Raw genomic sequence first — 23,877 nt, 5'->3', positions numbered from 1 at the left:
TATGTTGACAAATCTCACTAGCTGTTATCGTTCGTTACTTTTAAAAAGCAAAATAGAAAGTAAAAATATAAAAAAAATTGCGTTGCCATGTTATGTCACATCATTTTTTTTGCTGTTCTTGGAGCTCGGTCAGGAACGTTGTATTATCTAGGCTGGTGACGTTGGATGTAACACTACGAGGCCAAAGATCACTGTACGCCGCTGCTACATCCCAACATACGGCATGAGAATGGTGGCGCATTGCAGCCCACAAGGTAGCACGACCGCGACGAGGTTTCCAAAAAAAAAAAACTGGTTACGACTTGTGTGGGTCGCAATGCAACCTCTGTCACCTGCACTATGCTGCGATGTAACAGTGGCTATGTAGCCACGGCTTGGGGCTGGAGATGCACAAGTCGTGAGGCCAAAGTTCAATATGATCATCGTGTAATCCAAAGGAATGGAGTTCCACCTGGAATACCATGATCGCAAAAAGCAACTCACAAAAATTCCAACCGAGGTACCTAGGTGTCACAATGCGACCCTGTCACTTGTATAGAGTGCAATCTTGCAGCTGCACATAGCGATCTTTGGTTTTGTGACCTGTACAGTGGCCCAAGTCACTGTGCGATCCCAAGCCTTATTGATACCATTTTCGGGAGTACATAGGACCTTGATCGATATATATATATATATATATATATATATATATATATATATATATATATATATATATATATATATATATATATATATATATATATATATATATATATATATATATATATATATATATATATATATATATATATATATATATATATATATATATATATATATATATATATATATATATATATATATATATATATATATATATATATATATATATATATATATATATATATATATATATATATATATATATATATATATATATTTTTTTTTGACCATACAAAACTATATGAATAGTTAGATGTAAACCTTTAACGGTTTTTAGGTGTATTGCTTCTTTTAACCACTTTTTTTTTTTTTTTTTTTTTTTTTCCGTCCGCAGGTGAACTTTGTAGCGTGCCAACTATTTGCCTTGCTTGCTGCTATCTGGTTTCGTACCTACCTTCATTCAAGCAAAACTAGCTCTTTGATCAGGCATATAGTTGCAACCCTTCTGGGCCTGTACCTTGCACTTTTTTGCTTTGGATGGTAAGTGGATTACTTTTGTATTGTCGTGTGTATCTGGTACTATTCACGCTGATTTTGTGTTTTACATTCTAGTAGGTTACAGTATATACCAGGATAGGGCCCAAGATAAGGGATATATAGCAGGATAGGGTATATATACTAGGATGGGGCCCAGTATAAGAGACACATATACCAGGATGGGGAAATATATACCAGGATGGGGAACATATACTGTACAGTGAAGAGCAAAACGGTAACAATGTTTTGAACTTGTTCACTTTCAGGCTCCTTATCTCACCATCCACTACTGCTTTAATCGTGAGACTTCCATCATTTTATAGACCATCATCTTGAAAATATCATACATAAATATGACTTGCAACTATTTAGCATGTGATTAGTTATGCAGATTCTTTTCATGTCACTGCATTGTTACTGTTTTGCTCTTGGTGGTGGAAAATCTTTTTCTTCCTGAACACTACAAAATGCAACCTGTCCTCACATTCCCTAATAGCTCAGTGTGTTAGGTTGGATCCCAGGTGAAAAGTTACTGGTTCGAATCGAGGAGCAGCCATGGTGAAGATTTCCAAAGAAAAGAGAAACCGCATAATCCATCTCATCGATAAGCGGTCTCTCAGCCAAGAAAATTGCCAAACTGCATCATGCGAGGCCATGACAGCTGGAAGAATACGAAACGAAGTCCGTCCATCCATTCAGAAGCCAAAAGGTGGTCATCCAGGCAAAATACCAGAGTCAACAAGTCGGCTCATGCCAAGGTCTATCCGTTGCACAAGTCTGGAATGGTGGCCTGAACAAAGGTGACAAGGCCTCAACGTCAATATTGGCATAAGAAGCTTCTGTTTGAGTTTGCAAACAAGTACGAAAAGTGGGCATTTAAAGATTTGGACCGGGTGATTTGGAGCAATGACACTAAAGTCAATAGACTAGGCTCTGATAGGTGCAAATGGGTCTGAAAGAAACAAGGGGGAAAAAAGGGATAATGGATTGAGAAATTTGAAGGAACTGTCAAGTTCGGTGGAGGAAGCCTAATGATATTGGCTATACAGTGGGGCAAAAAAGTATTTAGTCAGTCAGCAATAGTGCAAGTTCCACCACTTAAAAAGATGAGAGGCGTCTGTAATTTACATCATAGGTAGACCTCAACTATGGGAGACAAACTGAGAAAAAAACATCCAGAAAATCACATTGTCTGTTTTTTTAACATTTTATTTGCATATTATGGTGGAAAATAAGTATTTGGTCAGAAACAAAATTTCATCTCAATACTTTGTAACATATCCTTTGTTGGCAATGACAGAGGTCAAACGTTTTCTGTAAGTCTTCACAAGGTTGCCACACACTGTTGTTGGTATGTTGGCCTATTCCTCCATGCAGATCTCCTCTAGAGCAGTGATGTTTTTGGCTTTTCGCTTGGCAACACGGACTTTCAACTCCCTCCAAAGGTTTTCTATAGGGTTGAGATCTGGAGACTGGCTAGGCCACTCCAGGACCTTGAAATGCTTCTTACGAAGCCACTCCTTCGTTGCCCTGGCGGTGTGCTTTGGGTCATTTTCATATTGAAAGACCCAGCCACGTTTCATCTTCAATGCCCTTGCTGATGGAAGGAGGTTTGCACTCAAAATCTCACGATACATGGCCCCATTCGTTCTTTCATGTACCCGGATCAGTCGTCCTGGCCCCTTTGCAGAGAAACAGCCCCAAAGCATGATGTTTCCACCACCATGCTTTACAGTAGGTATGGTGTTTGATGGATGCAACTCAGTATTCTTTTTCCTCCAAACACGACAAGTTGTGTTTCTACCAAACAGTTCCAGTTTGGTTTCATCAGACCATAGGACATTCTCCCAAAACTCCTCTGGATCATCCAAATGCTCTCTAGCAAACTTCAGACGGGCCCGGACTTGTACTGGCTTAAGCAGTGGGACACGTCTGGCACTGCAGGATCTGAATCCATGGTGGCGTAGTGTGTTACTTATGGTAGGCCTTGTTACATTGGTCCCAGCTCTCTGCAGTTCATTCACTAGGTCCCCCCGCGTGGTTCTGGGATTTTTGCTCACCGTTCTTGTGATCATTCTGACCCCACGGGGTGGGATTTTGCGTGGAGCCCCAGATCGAGGGAGATTATCAGTGGTCTTGTATGTCTTCCATTTTCTAATTATTGCTCCCACTGTTGATTTATTCACTCCAAGCTGGTTGGCTATTGCAGATTCAGTCTTCCCAGCCTGGTGCAGGGCTACAATTTTGTTTCTGGTGTCCTTTGACAGCTCTTTGGTCTTCACCATAGTGGAGTTTGGAGTCAGACTGTTTGAGGGTGTGCACAGGTGTCTTTTTATACTGATAACAAGTTTAAACAGGTGCCATTACTACAGGTAATGAGTGGAGGAAAGAGGAGACTCTTAAAGAAGAAGTTACAGGTCTGTGAGAGCCAGAAATCTTCATTGTTTATTTCTGACCAAATACTTATTTTCCACCATAATATGCAAAAAAAATGATAAAAAAAACAGACAATGTGATTTTCTGGATTTTTTTTTCTCAGTTTGTCTCCCATAGTTGAGGTCTACCTATGATGTAAATTACAGATGACTCTCATCTTTTTAAGTGGTGGAACTTGCACTATTGCTGACTGACTAAATACTTTTTTGCCCCACTGTATGTGAGTATCCTACAAGATAAGTTACTTCATACATACAGGTACTATTTGTATGATAAATGTTCCAACAGGACAGCAACATTAAGAGTACGTCGAGATTGGTGAATAAATGGTACAATGACAATGATGTAGAGCTGCTGGGTTAGCTTCCACAGTCCCCAGACCTGAACCCAGACAAGCACTTTTGGGTAGAATTGAAGGAAAAAAAACTGTATACATACCCAAGTGAGGCGACCAGTATGCATCAACTTTGGTAATGTATAGAGGAGACATGGGATCAGATTTAGGTCGAGACATGCTTTAATCTGATCGAGAGCTGCCAAGAAGGATTCAGGCAGTGTTGAAAGCCAAAGATGGACTTAAAAAATACTAATAAAATAATAAAAATTAAAATGTTAGATCTTTAGGAGCAAAACGGCAACAATGCAGTGACCTGACAAGAATCTGCCCAACTAATCATATGCTAAATCGGTGTAAATCAAAATTTAAGTATGAGATAGCCAAGATGATTGTCTATAAAATGATGACATTCTCAAGTTCAAAGCAGAAGTGGATAATGCGATATATGGAGCCTGAAAGTCAAAAGTTCAAAACATTGTTACCCTTTTGCTCCTCACTGTATATACCAGGAGGAGCCCAAGATAGGCGACATTACATAATGGGGGAGTCTCAGACTCGCACAGCCTTATAGGATTTAGAACTCTACAAGGGCCCATACATCTGACCAAAATGCGGGGGAGCCCAGGTCCAAATTTTGCATCAGGGCCCATTGAACTCTAGGCCACTGAATTGGCCGGCCTTTGCTATGTGAGACCTCTGATTTCACAGTGCACAGGCGGGCAGGCTGCAGCAGGAGCGACTTCATCCATCCATCTGGGCTCCTACACACTCTCCTGACAGATCGCAGAACCATGGAGGGGGCAGGCCTGCCCGGCATTGATAAGACTAAAATGTCCTCAGCCTCTCAACCCCACATCTTGCCGTGTATACCCAGGAGTCCTCTGTGCACGGCTGTTCAACTGTAGCAACGCAGAAGAGACAAGAGACGTAAATGAATCCGGCGCTGATTGGCCAAATAATGAAGCAGTCAGTGCCAGGCTGGAGCTCAGCTGCTGCATCTACTCACGAGGAGGAACCTCAGGCAGGAACTTGTGCTGCACATGATGTTATGGTGGCATCTAAGCAGCGGGTACTTATATCTGAGCCAAGTGTGTTCATATCATATATACAGTTGTGCTCAAATGTTTACATACCCCGGCAGAATTTTTGCTTTCTTGGCATTTCTTCAGAGAATATGAATAACACCAAAACTTTTTCTCCACTCATGGCTAGTGGTTGGGTGAAGCCCTTTATTGTCAAACTGTGTTTTCTCTTTTTAAATCATAATGACAACCCAAAACATCCAAATGATCCCGATTAAAAGTTCACATACCCTGGTTATTTTGGCCTGATAACATGTACAGAAGTTAACACAAATGGGTTTGAATTGCTACTAAAGGTAACATCCTCACCTGTGCCCTGTTTTCTTGTAATCAGTGTGTGTGCATAAAAGCTGAGTAAGTTTCTGGGATCCGGACAGACTCGTGCATCTTTCATCCAGCCACTGGCGTTTCTGGATTGTGAGTCATGGGGAAAGCAAAAGAATTGTCAATGGATCTATGGGGAAAGGTAGTTGAACTGTATAAAACAGGAAAGGGATACAAAAAGATATCCAAGGAATTGATAATGCCAGTCAGCAGCGTTAAAACGGTGTTTATCAAATGGAAAATCAGGGGCTCTGTATAAAGAAAACCACATTTTTTTAGACCAACAAACATTTCATCCTCAACTGCCAGGAAAATTGTTCGGGGTGCAAAGAAAAACCCACAAATAACATCAGCTGAAATACGGGACTCACTGAAAACTTGCATTGTGGCTGTTTCAAGATGCACAATAAGGAGGCACTTGAAGAAAAATGGGCTGCATGGTTGAGTTGCCAGAAGAAAGCCATTACTGCACAAATGCCACACAGTATCTCACCTACAATACACAAAACAGCACAGAGACAAGTCTCAAAACTTCAGGAACAAGGTAATTTGGAGTGATGAGACCAAAATTGAACGTTTTGGCCACAACCTTAAACGTTCCATTTGGAGAGAGGTCAACAAGGCCTATGATGAAAGGAACACCATTCCTACTGTAAAGCACGGAGGTGGATCTCTGATGTTTTGGGATGTGTGAGTTATAAAGGCACAGAAAACTTGGTCAGATTTGAACAAAAGATGAATGCAGCACGTTATCAGCAAATATTGGAGGCAAATCGTCGGCCCGGAAGCTGCCCGTGGGACGCACTTGGACGTTCCAACATGACAATGATCCAAACCACAAGGCCAAGTCGACCTGTCATTGGCTACAGCAGTGAAGGTTCTGTAGTGGCCATCGGTCTCCTGACCTCAATATCATTGAGCCACTCTGGGGAGATTTCAAGCGCACAGTTCATGCTAGACAGCCCAGGAATTTACAGGAACTGGAGTTTTTTTGCCAAGAAGAGTGGGCAGCTTTACCATCTGAGAAAATAAATAACCTCATCCACAACTACCACAAAAGACTTCAAGCTGTCAGTGATGTTAGAGGGGGCAATACATGGTATTAAGAAATGGGGTATGTAAACTTTTGATCAGGGTCATTTGGATGTTTTTGGTTGTCCTTATGATTTAAAAAGAAGAAACACAGTAGTTTAACAATCAATGGCTTTACCCAACCACCACCCAGGAGTGGAGAAAAAGTTTTGGTGTTATTATTCATATTCTCTGAAAAAAGGGGAAGAAAACAAAAATTCTGCCGGGGTATGAAAACTTTTGAGCACATCCGGATATACCATATATGTAATGCATTAGTCACTTCAGTGTACAGCGTATGTGTGCCATTTGCAGAACATGTCCAGTGTGAGTGCTGCATAAGCGGCGTGAGGGCTGTGTACAGTATGTCCATTGTCCAATACATGTGTGCTGTATATGGCTGTGTGATTGCTGTATGCGGCCAGAGTCTGTCTTATGTGCGGTATACAGATAGTGTGGGAGGGCTGTGGGTAAAATATGGCTATTGTGTGAGGGTTCTGTGTGACAATGGCCAGTGTGTGAAGGTTGTGTGCGGTATACAGTCAGTGTCGGTTGATGGAAAGATGGATGGTGCGAAATACAGGGATATTCTTGAGCAAAACTTGTTTGTCTGTCAGTGATTTGAGACTGGGACGGAGGTTCACCTTCCAACAAGACAATGACCCAAAGCATACTGCTGAACAAATACTCTAGTGATTTAAGGAGAAACGTGTAAATGTTTGAGTTTCGTAGTGAAAGACCAATCTTAATCTATTGAGAATCTGTGGTCCGACATGAAGATTGCTGCTCACCAGAGGAAACATCTAACTTGAAGGAGCTGGAAAAGGAATGGGCAAAAATCCCAGTGACAAGATGTGGAAAGCCCATAGAGATATCCAAAGCGAATTGCAGCTGTAATTGTCACAAAAGGAGGCTCCACATAGTAATGACTTTAGGGGGTGAACAGTTAGGCACACCGACGTTTTCAGTTACGATGTTTTATTTCTTTTCTTCATAATAAAAGGAAAACCAAATGTTGACAGTTATAGGCATGTTCTTAACCTGAACTGATGCAAACCCTACAAAAAAAACGTGAAATTCCACTTTGCGAGGTAGCACAACACAGAACATGCCAAGGGGATAAATACTTTTGCAAACCACTGTATATTTAACATCTGGATTTGTGAAGGGGATTTGGAGTTCAACATCAAAATAACAAAATTTCCACCAGTTGAAGGATATGAATATTAAGATTTATGATACATCTACACAAAATTGTTTAAAAACAAAAAAAACAATGTTTTTTCCTGAAAGGATATTCATGTTTAGCTTTCATGTACATGGAAGTGTAGAAGACCTTGCTGTACCTTTATGTGCGTGCCATCTGATGGAGGTATTCTCTGCTGGTAGTAGGGATTCTATAGAAGTATAACCACAAGACTTTGCAGTATTCAAGAGATCTTTATCCGGAAAGACATTATATATGTGGACTAGATAATATTGAATAAATTGACTCTTTATTGACAGTCGGTGACATAATGTCTTTCCTCTCCTTAGGTATGCCTTACATTTTATTGTGCAAACCGGTATCTGCTACTTCATCATGATCGTCATAGGCGTGGAACATATGCACAAGTAAGATATTCAGATTTTCACTTACTTTTTGCATTTTAGTACTGGATCATCAATAGTTTGTGAAGGTTATATGACAACGAGTACATGAACTGTTCACTTTACTACAATACATGTTAAAAGGTTATTCCAAAATCTGTGGAATAAAAGGTACCGTAACATACAGCGGGTTAGAGCTCTAGCAATCGGTAACACCCAGGAACACCAAGAATGGGGCTCTGCGGAGGCTGGTCTTAATTTGTGTCTTGGTGAGTATGATCGGCCTCCATTTATTGTCTATGGGTCTGCTGGAGAAAGCCAAGTACAGAACTTGCATCTAAAGACTTGTACTCTGGATCAGTTACGGTCCCAGAAGTTGGACCCTCATCAATCAGAAAACTGTGAGAATAACTTTTGATTCTGGGAGTACCCAGCATTGATCAATGAAATCGGATCTGATTCCGATCTGTCTTCACTGGACATCACATTTTTTTTCACTTTGTGGAAAGCACACCCAGGACTCATACTACATAGTCGCAGTACACAAATTTATAGCAGCTTTGCCTCTAGTGTAATGGTCTTCCTTTAAGAGCCATATTAAAGTAAGCGCACACAACCGTATTTTCGTGGAAAAAAAAAAACACCTGGACCAATGTTAGTTATTGCAGATGAGCAATTTTTTTTCACTGACCCAATCTGCATGTGAAATCGCAGCATGCACGATTTTCTCCATACATTGGATGAGACTTGCACATTTAAGTCTATAGGTGCGCAAAAAAAAAAATCAGATGCCATATGGAGCCACAGTGTAACATCCAGTTATTTATTTTATTTTTTAACGGATACATTACAATTCTGTAACATAAGACACTATAAATGGTCTTGTAAATGATTAATACCTGCTGTAAAAAAAAATCGCACACAGATGACAAGTGAGGAAAAAAATCATACCACTTTTCTGGATGAAACTGAACGATTTTATACGTTCAGGTGAACCTACCCTAAGGCCGGGGTCAAATCTGTGAGTGTGATGCAAGAAGCTCGCGCATCGATGCACGACACTGCCACCGGCACACGGAATCGGAGTGTGCGGCTGCATGTATTTCTATGCAGCCGCACACTCCGGTCCCAAGTGCCGCGGCGGCAGTGCCGGGTATTGATGCCAGAGACTCGCACGAGTTTCTCGCATCACACTCGCAAGTGTGACCCTGGCCTAAGGGTGATGCAAGTGCCTCCTTATCAAACAGTTAAATCTTCAGTGCCTACTTATAAAGAAATAATATCACAAGTGCTTACTAAAAAAATAATTGCCCTGGTGTTCCCTTATGCAGTAAGAGTGCCCTTATTAAGTAATATTGTCCTGAGTGTCCCCCTCCAAGTGAGTAATATTGCCCACTGTGGATGCTTATGCTGTAGAGCATTGCACTTGACTGAGCATACAGCTGCCATACATCAGTGGCCTACGAGCCGAAAAGGTTGGGGATTCCTGCTCTAGTGCATTATGAAGGTAACATACGGGATGAGTGGCTAAGGGTATCTAGGAGTCTGTAATGTATTAGGACCTGGCATGTGGCGGTACAGGAGTCACTTCTCACGGACAAGCCTTGAGTCGGGACAGTCAAGGAGTCCGAGGTCAGTAATCAGGAGGGTACGTCATGAACAAGGGAAGAGACAAAAGCGTAGTTAAGTAACGATTTGAGGTCAAAATAACAGGAGGATAGCGGATCAGAGCAAAAGGATTAGACAAACAGATGGTCAGAATAAGGTCCAAGGTCAGGCAGCAATACATCAATACGCAAGACATCAGGCACACGGAAAGCAAACCGCACACGGAAAGCAAACCACACACAGCTGCCAGCCGTAGCATCAGCTATCTCGGACTGCCAACTTATTTAAATAGCTGAGCAATCAAGGGATCAGGGATCATCTTGCATGAGCTCATCTGCCAGACTCAGATTTGACGGCCGAGTCATCAAAAACACAGACGGCTCACCACGCTCCTGTACTAGACTGGACAACTGAGCTGTCAATCATTGCAGAGACAGCTCGGCACAGTCCTGCACCAGACTGGACAACTAGTGGAAGACCGCTTTCAATACACCTGAATGTCATTTTGAAAATTTGATGAAGCAGTTTGGGTTGATCAATGCTCCGGCGGTCTTTCAAAATGTCGTAAATTAAATTTTTTGCTCTCTGGTTGGTAGGTTTATTTATCTGGGTGATATATTGATTTACTTACTCAGTACTCAGGAGGAACATCATGAGCATGTTTGACAACCATTTATTTGCTAAAATTTTAATTTGAAGTACAGAAGGTTCAGTTCTTAGGGCATTTAGTTTCTGCTTTGAGGTTTAGGGTGGATTCCGTTAAGGTACAGGCCATTCTTGATTTGGTTCAGCCGAGTATCCTAAAGGTGTTGCAGAAATTTCTAGACTTTGCTAGTTCATTAAGAACTTTTCGGTCATAGTCAAGTTTTTAACTGACGTGACTAAAAAGGGAATAGACTTTTTCCTCCTGGTCAGCCAAGGTAGTAAATGCTTTTCCTGCTCTCGAGAAAGTTTTATCGAAGTCTCCTATTCTCAGTCAACCCGAGATCAATCTGCCTTTCTTGATTGAGGTACACATTTCCGTTGTGGGGATGGAGGCTGTTTGAAACAAAAAAAAAAAAATGGGTACCTACAACCTTGTACTCCTTACTCTCCAGAAGTTCTCTCAAGCAGAGTCTAAAAATGATATACCGGTAGGTGGCCAAAAACTTCTGGCAGTTAAGAGTCTTTAAGGATTGGAGACATTGGTTGGAGGGGGTAAGACATAAGGTGACTGTTTTTACCGATCATAAGAACCTGTTGTATATTTATACTGCTAAGTCTTTAAACACCAGACACACTTGGTAGGCCCTTTTTTCCATTTGCCACGACAGCACCCACGAGAGAGGGGATCCGCCCCTAGGAACAGGAAACCTACAGAGAGATAAAAGGGGCGGCGCCCCCTCGCTCCTCAGTTGGTTTCCTGTTCCTAGAAGGGAACCCACAGAGAAGACTCTCTGGATGTCAGAAGAGGAGAAGTCCGCCTGAATGCCGCCTGTCCGTCTCTGCTGAGAGACAGGGGCTCCAGGACGGATGGACAGAGTCGGGGGTTCCTGTTGGTTCCCCCCTCATCTGCTGCAGCGTGGAGCAACAGTGTTCCTGCTGGGACATTGTTGGAGTTTTGTGACCAAGGAAGTACCTTAGGCTGAGGCAGCAGTCGGCGCTCCGTGTCCTGAAAGGCGGTGGAGACGACCGGTAAACGGCGGGGACGCCGGCGCAGGTACAGTACAGCGGCGCTTCCTGGTTCCTAAAGGCACGGGTCACTTCCGGGGGCGGCGGCCGGCGAGCTGCGGGGACGCCGGCGCATGCGCACTGCGGCGGCGCTCCCTCGGCTCCGAGGTCGCGCTTTCACTTCCGGGGTCGCCGCCATGTTGAAGCTTGTGAGACGATCCTATGGCACAAAAAAAAAAAAAAAGAAGGGGGGGAGGTGTGTCAGACTAGCGCTATAAATTACAGCTCAGCTGTGTAGGGGGTGCGTCTGAAAGGGAGACAAAATGTCGTCTCATGAGGAGATTTCTGAATGCCCTATGGAGGAGTTAATTGTACCCAGTGAGAATGGCAGGAAGAGAAGTGGTGCAAAAGTGAGCGACTCCACTGACAAGTCAGGGAGGAGGTCGTCCCGTGGCACACCCCAGGCTGAACAAAAGAGCCGAGACCCGGTATATACAGATACTTCGGGGTGAGTGTTTACTTAGCTTCATGAAAGCTTATGTCGGTGTCCTCTCCTTATATGTTTGTAGGGGAAGAGGACTGGGAAGACCAAGCACGTGCAGTGTGCAATATGTACTGAGCCCTTGCCTGATGCTTATAGCAAAAAATTGTGCCAAGCCTGTATAGATAACACCCTGCGGCAGGAAGAGTCCGTTAAGATGGATGAGATACGTCTTATGATTCGAGAGGAGCTTCAGAGTTTGCGAGGCGGTCCGTCTGTTAATGTGGAGAGGAGAGTTAGCAGAGCATCCTCACCTAGGGCTGACACGTCGGCGGAAAATGGGGAGGTCGAGTCAGATGTCTCTCAGTTATCAGGTTCATCAGATGAAGAGGACTATGTCTGCTTTCCCACTGATGGCATAAATAACTTAGTTAAATCCGTAAGGAGTACTATGGGGGTTTCTGAATTAAAAGAGCCTCAAACTCAGCAGGAAGTAATGTTCGCGGGTCTGTCTCAGCGAAAGGGCCATGTGTTTCCAGTAAACCAGGCTATAAAGGACCTGGTCAAGAAAGAATGGAGTAAGGGTCAAAAGGGGTTTGTGCCAGTGTCCTGTAAAAGACGCTACCCCTTTGATGACGAGGACTTGGCCACCTGGGCTAAGGTACCGAAGGTTGATGCGGCTGTAGCATCTACCGCTCGCCGTTCCGCTTTACCAGTAGAGGATGCGGGTTCTTTGTCCGACCCGATGGACAGGAAAGCTGATGCACTTCTCAAAAAATCATGGGAAGCCTGTGTGACTGAATTTAAACCTGCAATCTCCGCTACTTGTACTAGTAAATCCATGTTGGTCTGGCTAGAGCAACTGGATCAGAACATCAGAAGTGGCGTGTCCAGAGAGAAGTTGTGAGCCTCCATTCCATTGATCAAGGGGGCTGCGGCATTCATATCTGATGCCTCAGTAGACTCTCTCCGTCTGGCAGCGAGATCAGCTAATCTCTCGAATACGGCCCGTCGAGCATTGTGGCTAAAAAACTGGAAGGGAGACACCCAATCCAGAGCTAAGTTGTGTGCCATTCCCTGCCAGGGTGAGTACCTCTTTGGAGCTGTACTGGATGACATTCTTACTAAGGCGGGCGAAAGGAAGAAGGGGTTTCCTAATCCCTTTATTCCTTCCTACAGAAGGGCGTTCAGGAAGCCACCATTTGGAAGGAAAGGAGGCTTTAAAGACCGCTGGATTAACAGGGAGTTCAGGCAGAAGGGCAATTTGTTCAACAAGCGCCCCTTCAAACCAGCGGATAAGTTCCGTGAACCCTATTCCACCGGTGGGCAGTAGATTGCTGCAATTTGTTAGACAATGGAAGGAGATAACGGCCAATACATGGGCCTTAAATTTAATTTCGTCAGGTCTCACCTTAGACCTCATCCGGATTCTTTTCTTCTTACATCCCTAAAATCCAGGCTGCAGCAAGAAGCACTGGAAACTGAAATCAAATCTCTTTTGTCCAAACAAGTATTAATAAAAGTTCCACCATCTGAAATAGGAAAGGGCTTTTACTCTCCCTTATTTCTGATAACTAAGCCTGATGGGTCCTTTAGGACTATATTTAATTTTAGAAAATTGAACACCTTCATAAGACCTAAAGCCTTTAAAATGGAGTCCATTCGGTCAGCCATTAAAAATCTATTTCCTAACTGTTACATGGTGGTACTGGATCTTAAGGATGCTTACTACCATCTGCCTATACACCGGTTACACGAGCAGTTTCTTAGAGTGGCAGTTGTAATAGATGGTCAGGTTTGTCATCTGCAGTATAGGGCAATGCCCTTTGGCTTATCTATGGCTCCGAGGGTGTTCACGAAATTGTTGTTGGAAGTAATGTCTTTTTTTGCGGTTAAAGGACACACTAGTCATCCCGTATCTAGATCTATTAATAGTGGGAAAGGACTCCCTACAGTGTGAGCAGAGATTGGAAGAGGTAGTTTTTTCATTGCAATCTCTTGGTTGGATTATTAATTGGGAGAAATCCAGACTCCGGCCAGTTACATGTCAGAAATTCCTTGGCCTCCTTTTAGATTCAGTTGAACAAATATGTTGCCTGCCAGATAGCAAAAAGACCTCCATAATTGATAAAGTAAACTTAGCAATCAATAGGCGTAGTATGACTTTGAGAAGTGCCATGTCGTTGCTGGGGTCTTTAACTTCTTGTATTCCTGCAGTTGAGTGGGCACAGTTTCATACAAGGCAGCTGCAGAGATTTATATTACAGAAAAATATTGAAAATCAGGGATGTCTAGATCAGATTGTTTTTCTTCCGTCAGAAGTAGTACACTCCCTCACCTGGTGGTTAGATTGGGGAAATCTGTCAAGAGGAGTCCTGTGGGTAATCACTCCTTCAAATATAGTTACCACAGATGCTAGTCCTGATGGTTGGGAAGCACATTTTCGGGATCAGATGGTCCAGGGTCTCTGGTCCAGATCGGAGGATAGTAATTCTTCTAATGTAAAAGAGTTGAGGGCTGTATATTATTCCCTGCTCCACTTTCTTCCTCAGCTGCGAGGCTCTCACACAAGGTCCTTTAAAAACAGATATATTTATTTATTTTTAAGGTTGCACCTAGGAAGTTTGCTTCTAAAGTCATTGGTCCTTATAGTGTGTGAACATGTTCATAACACTTATAAGGCTAGGAATTTATGTTCATGATTTTGTTTTGGCTCTGTTAAACTTGTGGAAATAAACATTATCCCATTTATGGCATCAAAACCCTGTGCCTGCGTGAACACTACAGACTACCAGAGATACTGAACCCCTTCAATTGGTGGAGAATGCGGGCACGTAGCCCCAGAAAGCATAGGCTATTGTAACGTAAAGATTGAATGTCCGGGATAAATGCAGCTACTGCATTACAAACTAAAAGCATGGAGGAGCTTGTTAAGTAATTGGTCCAGGCCAATCTGCAGTTACAGCACCAGCAGACTCAATAGGAGACTAACAAATTCCTGATTCAGCTATTTCAACAGCAGCATGCGTTAAAGCAGCAGTTACAGCAGGTTAAGCAGCACAACAAGCAGCACATGGCTTTCCTGGCGGAAACTGTTCTGGCCTGGGAGATAGTGCCACGGATGGCCAAAGCAAAGATAATCGGGTGAAACCAACGGTACGGGAGGCCTGAAATGAGAACTCTGGAGGACAGTGTCAAGGTTTTCCTACCTGTATTTGAGAGGGTGGCAGACAGAAAAAAACTGCTCTCAGAGCAATGGGCAGAGGTCCTAGCTCCTTACCTTACTGGGGAACAACAGAAAGTGTACTATGACCTTGCCCTGCAGGATGCCAAGGAGTACAAGCTGAAGGCAGAGATTATGGCACATTTGGCCATCACGCTGGCAGTCCAGGCACAACAGGAGCACCGCTGGCGCTATCAGTGACAAATCTCCCCAGTTCCAGATGTTCAACTTGCTAGACCTGATGCAAAAATGTCTGCAGACCGAGACCTGCTCTCTAGCCCAGATGGTGCAAAGAGTGGTAGTGGACCGATTTATCAATTTACTACCAAAATCCATGCACAGCTGGGTTTCCCAGGGAGATCCCCAGAATGCAGTTGACCTTGTAGAAAGCTAATTGGCCATTTAGAACTCCCTGAGTAATCAAGGGAACCTGAAGTCACATTTTTGAGAGATCAAAAAGAAGGAGCCTACGTCCATGTCTGAGAGGCGCACAAAGACCTAGGAGGTATCAGAGCCGGGTTCAATTGTTACATCTTGCAACATTGTCTGTTGGAGATGTCGAGTTGGAGGTCATATGTCCGCCAATTGTCCCTTGACCTCTGATCCAATGGACTGCAGAGTAGGCTGGCACTATTCCTACTTTAAAAAAAAATATAAATACTAAATGTCCCTAAACTGTGATTCGCCCAAAAGGACACTCTCATGGAGTAACAACAAAAATATCCATGCAGGTACAATTGCCCCTGGATAATGAGTGATATAGGCAGAAGAAATTAAAAATATATATTTTATTAGAATAATATTAAAAAAGACCTAAACAATAAACAGGGCTAAAAAACCTCCATAGGGAAGGACAAATACTACAGACACAGCGTTGTAGAATACAATAATGTACAAGGCCTGGCAGTAAAGGATGCTATTGCTATATCTATTTTATTGGATAACAAAGTGGCATATAACAGTTTTAATAATGTGCTCTGCACACCGGAACTAAGTGCATGGAGGGCAGTGAGTATGCATTGCTCTTTAGTAGCAAGCACAGTGTTGGCTGCAGGCTTCCTGCAGCTCCCAGGCATTAACGTGCGCCGCTACTAAAGGGAATGAATAGTCACTGCTCTCCACTCGAATATGCGTGGAATGCAGTTAATATTCATTCCCTTTATTAGCGGTACACGTAAACGCTTGGCAGCTGCAGGAAGCCTATGGCTAACACTGTGCTCGCTACAAAAGAACAATGAATACTCACTGCCCTCCACGCACATAGTTCCAGTGTGCAGAGCAGTGAGTATTCCGGCAGCTGTCCTTTGTCTTGTAAGCAGCGCATGATGTCACTGCCATGCCCTGCTTACAAGCATAAAGCTGCTGCTGGCATCAGAACAAGACTCTGCGAGGGAGCGTATTTTTAAAAAAGTTTTTCTAATGGGGCCCTGCATACCAGGATGGGGGGCCATGCATGTCAGGGTAGGGATGAGGGGGGCATGCATACCAGGATAGGGATGAGGGGGCCATGCTTACCAAGTTAGGGATGAGGGTGGCATGCATACCAGGATAGGGATGAGAAGGCCGTGCATACCAGGATAGGGATGAGGGGGCCGTGCATACCAGGATAGGGATGATTGGGCCATGCATACCAGGATGGGGATGAGGAGGCCATGTATACCAGAATAGGGATGTGGGGGTCATGCATACAAGGCTAGGGATGAGGGGGCCATGCATACAAGGCTAGGGATGATGGGGCCATGCATACCAGGATGGGGATGAGGAGGCCGTGCACACCAGGATGGGGATGAGGAGGCCGTGCACACCAGGATGGGGATGAGGAGGCCGTGCACACCAGGATGGGGATGGGGATGAGGAGGCCATGCATACCAGGATGGGGATGAGGAGGCCGTGCACACCAGGATAGGGATGAGGGGGCCATACATACCAAGTTAGGGATGAGGGGGGCATGCATACCAGGATGGGGATGAGGAGGCCATGCATACCAAGATGGGGATGAGGAGACCAGGTGTGCCATGATGGGGGATATTAAGTATAGAGTTGACCACATTATTGTGTGTGTGTGTATATATGTATGTGTATATAAATAATAATAATAATAATAATAATAATAATAATAATAATAATAATTTTTTTTTTTCTAAATTCCTCCTCTAACATCTAGGGGCATGTTATGCTCCGGTGCATCTTATACTCTGAAAAATACGGTACATTACAAAAGCTGAAAAGTATTAAGTAATAATAAATAGTTAAGCTGTTTCTTGTAGTAAAGAAACCATACCAGTACATGAGACCAGAGGGTACCAGGGAGTGACTTGGTTCTATGCAGCAATGGTAAAAGAGGTAGGGAGAGGGGAAAGTATCATAAACATGGGTATAATAGAAAAAAATCAGATTGTGGTGTAGATGGGCAAACAGATAAGAATATAATGTCAACCGCTCAGGGAACTCATTATACAGACCTGTAACCAAAGAGTAAAGTAGATATGTGTATTTATACTACTGTTGTTGTAACTGAAACCTAACCTGTATCTTTGAAAACCGGTGCGTTTTTTTTGTATAATTTTTGTATATTCTATTTGCATATGCACATATACTTTTTGTACAGCACATCAATTCCATGTATGTTTGTTTCTATTTTAGCGAGGATTGAAAAAAAACCCTGGTTGGGTTGAAACGTAACTACTACGCTGTACATATCGCTATTGTCAACACCGTGGTGAATTAAAATTTGTACTTAATATTCAAAATAAAAATAAGGATCATTTGAAATACACCTTGAGTGCGGCTGATTATATATGGACTTTTTTGGATTCTCCAGTTCAGCCGGCACCCGTATATTATTGCTCAGTGCGCATATTTTTCTTCAAATACAGCTCAATGATTTAAGAGTAAAAGGTACTCTGGAAAATGTAAGTGTGTCAAATGATTTTCCCCAGGAGATGGGAGCCGATAATTGGTTTGCGCAAGTGGCCAGGCATAATTATCAACTGGATTGTGGGACCAAAGTGAAGGGATAGGTTAAAGAGAGCCTCCTCAAAGCCCAAGAGGAAAAATCCAGGGGATATAATCGGTCGGCTCAAGTGAGGCAATTTAAGCCTGGGGATTGGGTACTTGTGCTAGTGCCCACAAGGGAAAACAGGTTCCTTACCCAGTGGCAGGGACCCTGTAATGTCCCTGAAAAGGTGGGAGATATCAGCTGTAAATTACACCGACCAAGGGAAAATGTGGCAACCTGCTAGAAACCTTGTTTGTTAGCCAACGTTCCGGATGTAAAAGTAGCAGGAAATTTATCACGTTCCCAAAGACAACACTACCGGAAATTGGTACCCAAAAAACAAGGCCAGGTTCTAGGAGTTACAAGGTCACACTCGTATCATCAAACATCAACCTTCCTACTCAATTTAAAGCCCTGTAGAATTTCTGAGGCCCACCTGAAGGTAGTCCCAGAGAAGGCAATAGAGAAGTGGCCATGCCCCCTGTTATGACCTGGTGGTCAGGACAATAATGGACCTGGTGGTTAAGAGCACACGGAATGACCTGATAGTTACTGATAATATAGGACGAGCTCTGGGACGTGGGAACTCTGCTGACCGCAATCCCTAATCCTATCAACCACATTAGAAATAGCCGTGGATTGCTCCTAACGCTCCCTATGCAACTCGGCACAGCCTAAGGAGCTAGCTAGCCCGAAAGATAGAAAAATAAAGCCTACCTTGCCTCAGAGAAATTCCCCAAAGGAAAAGGCAGCCCCCCACATATGACTGTGAGTAAAGATGAAAATACAAACACAGAGATGAAATAGATTAAGCAAAGTGAGGCCCGACTTACTGAACAGACTGAGGATAGGAAAGGTAGCTTTGCGGTCAGCACAAAAACCTACAAAAAGACCACGCAGAGGGCGCAAAAAGACCCTCCGCACCGACTCACGGTGCGGAGGCGCTCCCTCTGCGTCCCAGAGCTTCCAGCAAGCAAGACAACAATCCAAATAGCAAGCTGGACAGAAAAATAGCAAACCAGAGAAAAACAAGCAGTCACTTAGCTTCTGCTGGGAAGACAGGTCGCAAGAACGATCCAGGAGTGAACTAGACCAATACTGGAACATTGACAGGTGGCATGGAGCAAAGATCTAAGTGGAGTTAAATAGAGGAGCCAGCTAACGAATTAACCTCGTCACCTGTGGAAGGAAAGTCAGAAACACCCACAGCCACCAGAGAAAGTCCATGGACAGAACCAGCCGAAGTACCATTCATGACCACAGGAGGGAGCCCGACAACAGAATTCACAACAGCCCCCTCACAAAGCTAGTTTTGATAAAGTGACCCCCTGTTGGCACAGTGGGTTGCCAGGTGGTGCTCAACCCTCAGCTTTTTGCAGAGGGGGAGGGTATGTAGCAGTGCCAGGTGGGCTAGTGTTAAATCCTAGATCTGCAGGCTTTGATTAGTGCACTTGGCTAGTGCAGCATATAAACAGGCTAGGTGTTCATCTGAGTCAGTCTGCGAGGGCGGCTGAGCAGACTGGATCTTTGTTGAAGAGAGGGACAAGCCAGAATCTCTGTGAGGAGAGTAACTGCAAAGTATCAGTGGTTGCTATGGACCATGGCAGTTTAGTTTGGTTGAACAGAGGCTAGCTCAGATGTGCCTGAAGTAGTCGGGGTCTATACTGTTTAGTTAGCGCCTGAACACGGATAGAGATTTGTTTATAGTTTTGGTGCTGGGCAACCTGTGGAAATAAATATTATTCCATCAAAATCCTGTGCCTGTGTGAATGATAGCGACTACCAGAGATGGTGTACCCCTACAGGACCAACAACCTAGATCTATGGCGGGTCGTGAAGAGCGGTAACACAGATGGTTGGCTCCAGTAGGATGGTTTGTGTTGTAGCAGTAAGCGGCATAAGTAAAATAAACATGTTAACCTGATTTATACATGAGCTTGGTATCCTGGCAGTAACGTGATCTGCTTATAACACTGTGTGCATTGTCAACATTTCCAGTGAGAAGCTTCATCCGAGAGGATTATTCACTGCTCGCTGTCAGCTGCAACTACCCATGACTGGCAAATCTGCCAGCTTGCATGCCCCACTTCCTACACTTCATTAAGCAGTATGACAAGGCCCATTAGAGATGTACACGCTTCTTTATTTCACCTCATTACTTAACGGTCTACCTGCAACCCAGTGAACTTTTAACCTGTTTCCATTTTGCTGTAAAGTCCTTTCTAAACAAAAGGGATTACTCTCGTTTCATGCATGAGAATTTATCTTTGAGGAGTTATGGATTGATTATTATTATAAACCTTAACTTCAGACCTCGAATTTTCCATGGAAATAAAACCATAAACTATTTTGAATTTTTAGATACAAATTGACATGCTCTATAGATGACAACAACCTATATATAAATAAATATGGGGAATAAGATCCACGGATAATATTAAAATGATTAATTTTTATTTAAAGATAAATTATAAAAGAACATATTATAAAAAAGCAGAAATACCGTAGGAAACATTGGGCAAAAAGGGGGCAATAAATACATGCATAAATAAATGGGAAGATTAATGGAGGGATAACAAATGGGAGATTAGAGAAAATAAACAATGATTATTGACTCCCTTCCATAACGATAAAACTTCTATGACCAATTCGCCACTCTATTGTGGCTAAAATGCAGCCCAGGTATGGACACTATAACCCAAGTGATGTCCTAAAGGTATCGTCACATTTAGCGACGCTGCAGCGATATAGTTGGAGCACCCCCAGACACAGAAATGACCGGTACTGAGTAACCTGTGGCCCTGTCTCAGTTCTGGGGTTGTCACGGTGGCTAGACCCGGTCCGTGACCCTGCTAAGGGGCGTCCAATGAAAGGTGGTGGTTTGGTGCGTGGTGCAATGAATAACGAGGACACAGGGTTGCAGTCTCTTTACCTCTTTACTGAAGACTTAGGGGTCCGCAATCCAGAGCACTGTTAACAGGGCTGGCTGAGTCCGGCCGGTCCGAAGGCACATCCAGAGTTCCCTTTGCAGGTGGAAATCGGTGCCTACCAACTAGCGCCTGTGTGTTGTAGTCCTTCCCTGCTGAGCACCACGGGATAGTCCTCACAACTGTTGTCTGTTTCTGATGTTCTTTTCTCTCTCCGTCCCCCAGATGATATGGCTAGGATGCACCTGTATGACTGGGTAGGCCTGGAGTTCTTCCGGGACCCTAGAGTCGCCCCTCTCCCACAATTGCCTCCTTTGTCTGCTTAGGTGATTTAGGTGAGACAGCCAACCCTAGAGTTAACTGTCCTGCCGTGGATCAAAGTAATGCGTAGAGTCTCTTACTTTCTCTGTGCTCCGGCCACCGGCTACGTGCCTCAGAAGGATGTTGCCACGATTTCAGGGGCACGACTCCTTCTGGTTCTATCTCCTTTGTGCTGTGATCACGCTTCTCACTTCCCCACACTATACTTCGCTTCGTGTCCTTTCTTAAGATGCCGCCGCAAGGTAGTGCAGGCGCGGCTCCGTAACGATCTGTCCCCTTTCTAGGCCGCTGTCAGGATCCCACCCCTGACAGGTCCTCTCCCGGGTTCTTTCTGCCTAACTTCCCGTCCAACCCCCAGTTTTACCAGAGTGTGAGGAGTGGCCTAGTAGATAGAACCACTCCCCCTGCTGGCCGGAGTGTGATACCTGGTCAGAGGAACTCCTTTAGTGCAATCAGACATAAGATCGCTCCCCTTAGTGGCAGAGCGACATTACTGCAACGACCAGAACTCTGGGGCGCTGCATAGACAACGATGCCGATCGCTGCAGCATCGCTGTGTGGTCGCTGGAGGGCTGTCACACAGACAGCTCTCCAGCGACCAACTATGCAAAGTCCCCGGGTAACCAGGGTAAACATCGGGTTACTAAGCGCGGCCCTGCACTTAGTAACCCGTTGTTTACCCTGGTTACCAGTGAAGACATCGCTGAATCGGCGTCACACACGCCAATTCGGCGATGTCTGCGGGAGATCCAGCGACGAAATAAAGTTCTGGCCTTTCTGCTCTGACCAGCGATGTCACAGCAGGATCCTGATCGCTGCTGCGTGTCAAACACAAAGATATCGCTATCCAGGACGCTGCAACGTCACGGATCGTTATCGTTCTCAAGTCGCTCAGTGTGAAGGTACCTTAAGTATGCTGACACAATTGAAGGTAAATGCAGCAATGACCGCTAACACAATCCTATTAGCCAGACATCAGACATGGAAGGTGTCAATAAGGACAGTAATAGCTTCCTGAGAATAAGGTTGCCACAGGAGATATGCCCAAACGTCCCCTCACCCGACGCGCGTTTCGCCTCCAGCTTCTTCCGGGGGCATGAAAAACTCGGATAGCAGTCATATGTGATAATCGAATGTGTGATTAAACCCTTAAATTGAGCTTGACAGTAGAATCATGCTGCTCGAATCATGGACGCAGTTGTCCACTTTGGACAAAATATTTGGGTTACAAGTAGTGATGAGCGAATATACTCGTTGCTCGGGTTTTCCCGAGAACGCTCGGGTGGTCTTCGAGTATTTGTGACTGCTCGTTGATTTAGTTTTTGTTGATGCAGTTGCATGACTTATGGCTACTAGCCAGCTTGATTACATGTGGGGATTCCCTAGCAACCAGGCAACCCCCACATGTACTCAGGCTGGCTAGCAGCCGTAAACCATTCAGCTGAGGCGATGAAAACTAAATCTCCAAACACTAACAAATACTCGGAGATCACCCGAGCGTGCTCCGGAAAACCCAAGCCCATCACTAGTCGAGAACCAAACTCTTTTTATTGTGGCTTATAGAGCGGGGTCTACAATGGAAGACCCTCTTTGATGTTTGTTTGCTTGAAGAGGACTCATGGACATAGGATGTTTTCATGAAACTATGCCTTTTTAGGGCTTGTTCACACTGTTTTTTACTGTACATGTTTGCCAAGGGGAAAAAAATCCAGTGTTTTACATTCCTAGCAAGGTGAATGAAATTTGAACTATCAAAGTATTTTTTTGCTCAGATCCTTTCATTGTTTTTCCAATGTTTTTGACCCATTCAAATAAATGGGGGAAAAAAACACAAACTAGCATATATTCCAGCCACCACTGTTATTTTACTGCATAAATGCCTGCTGCAAAAGTTTGCACATACCCTTAGGGAATTAATTTGCTTTAGATTGTGGTAAATGTATGTATGGTAAACAATATGGATTTGTGGTGACATGCATACTAGCTTGTGTAAGGTATCTGTGTGTATAGAATGTATGTGTATCGTATGAGTGTACAGGATATACGTATATATGAGCATACAGTATGTGTTCTGTACATAGTATGTGTGTACAGAATGTATGTACAGTATGTTTACAGTATGTATGTGTACAGTAGATTTGTGTGTATGCACACTGTACGACTACAGAATAGTATGTATACAGAATGTGTATAGTATATTACACATATAATGTATGCACATACATACGATATATATGTACTGTATGTGTATAGTACAGTGGGGCAAAAAAGTATTTAGTCAGTCAGCAATAGTGCAAGTTCCACCACTTAAAAAGATGAGAGGTGTCTGTAATTTACATCATAGGTAGACCTCAACTATGGAAGACAAACTGAGAAAAAAAAAATCCAGAAAATCACATTGTCTGCTTTTTTAACATTTTATTTGCATATTATGGTGGAAAATAAGTATTTGGTCAGAAACAAAATTTCATTTCAATACTTTGTAATATATCCTTTGTTGACAATGACAGAGGTCAAACGTTTTCTGTAAGTCTTCACAAGGTTGCCACACACTATTGTTGGTATGTTGGCCCATTCCTCCATGCAGATCTCCTCTAGAGCAGTGATGTTTTCGGCTTTTCGCTTGGCAACACGGACTTTCAACTTCCTC

General features: G+C 43.7%; 1 protein-coding gene across 2 annotated transcripts in view; it reads left to right on the top strand.

Moving 5' to 3' along the window:
• The window catches only part of MBOAT2 (membrane bound O-acyltransferase domain containing 2), a 312,770-nt gene that overhangs the window by 98,236 nt on the left and 190,657 nt on the right, over window positions 1-23,877 (top strand). For both annotated transcript variants that reach the window (XM_069728064.1, XM_069728065.1), the window contains exons 2-3: window positions 1,037-1,182; window positions 7,966-8,043. In XM_069728064.1, coding sequence (XP_069584165.1) covers window positions 1,037-1,182; window positions 7,966-8,043 — 224 coding nt within the window. The remainder of the gene's footprint in view (window positions 1-1,036; window positions 1,183-7,965; window positions 8,044-23,877) is intronic.

The sequence above is a fragment of the Ranitomeya imitator genome, chromosome 5 (genome assembly GCF_032444005.1).
Source record: "Ranitomeya imitator isolate aRanImi1 chromosome 5, aRanImi1.pri, whole genome shotgun sequence".
Taxonomy (NCBI): Eukaryota; Metazoa; Chordata; class Amphibia; order Anura; family Dendrobatidae; genus Ranitomeya; species Ranitomeya imitator.
This window is presented reverse-complemented; position numbering and strand designations above follow the sequence as displayed.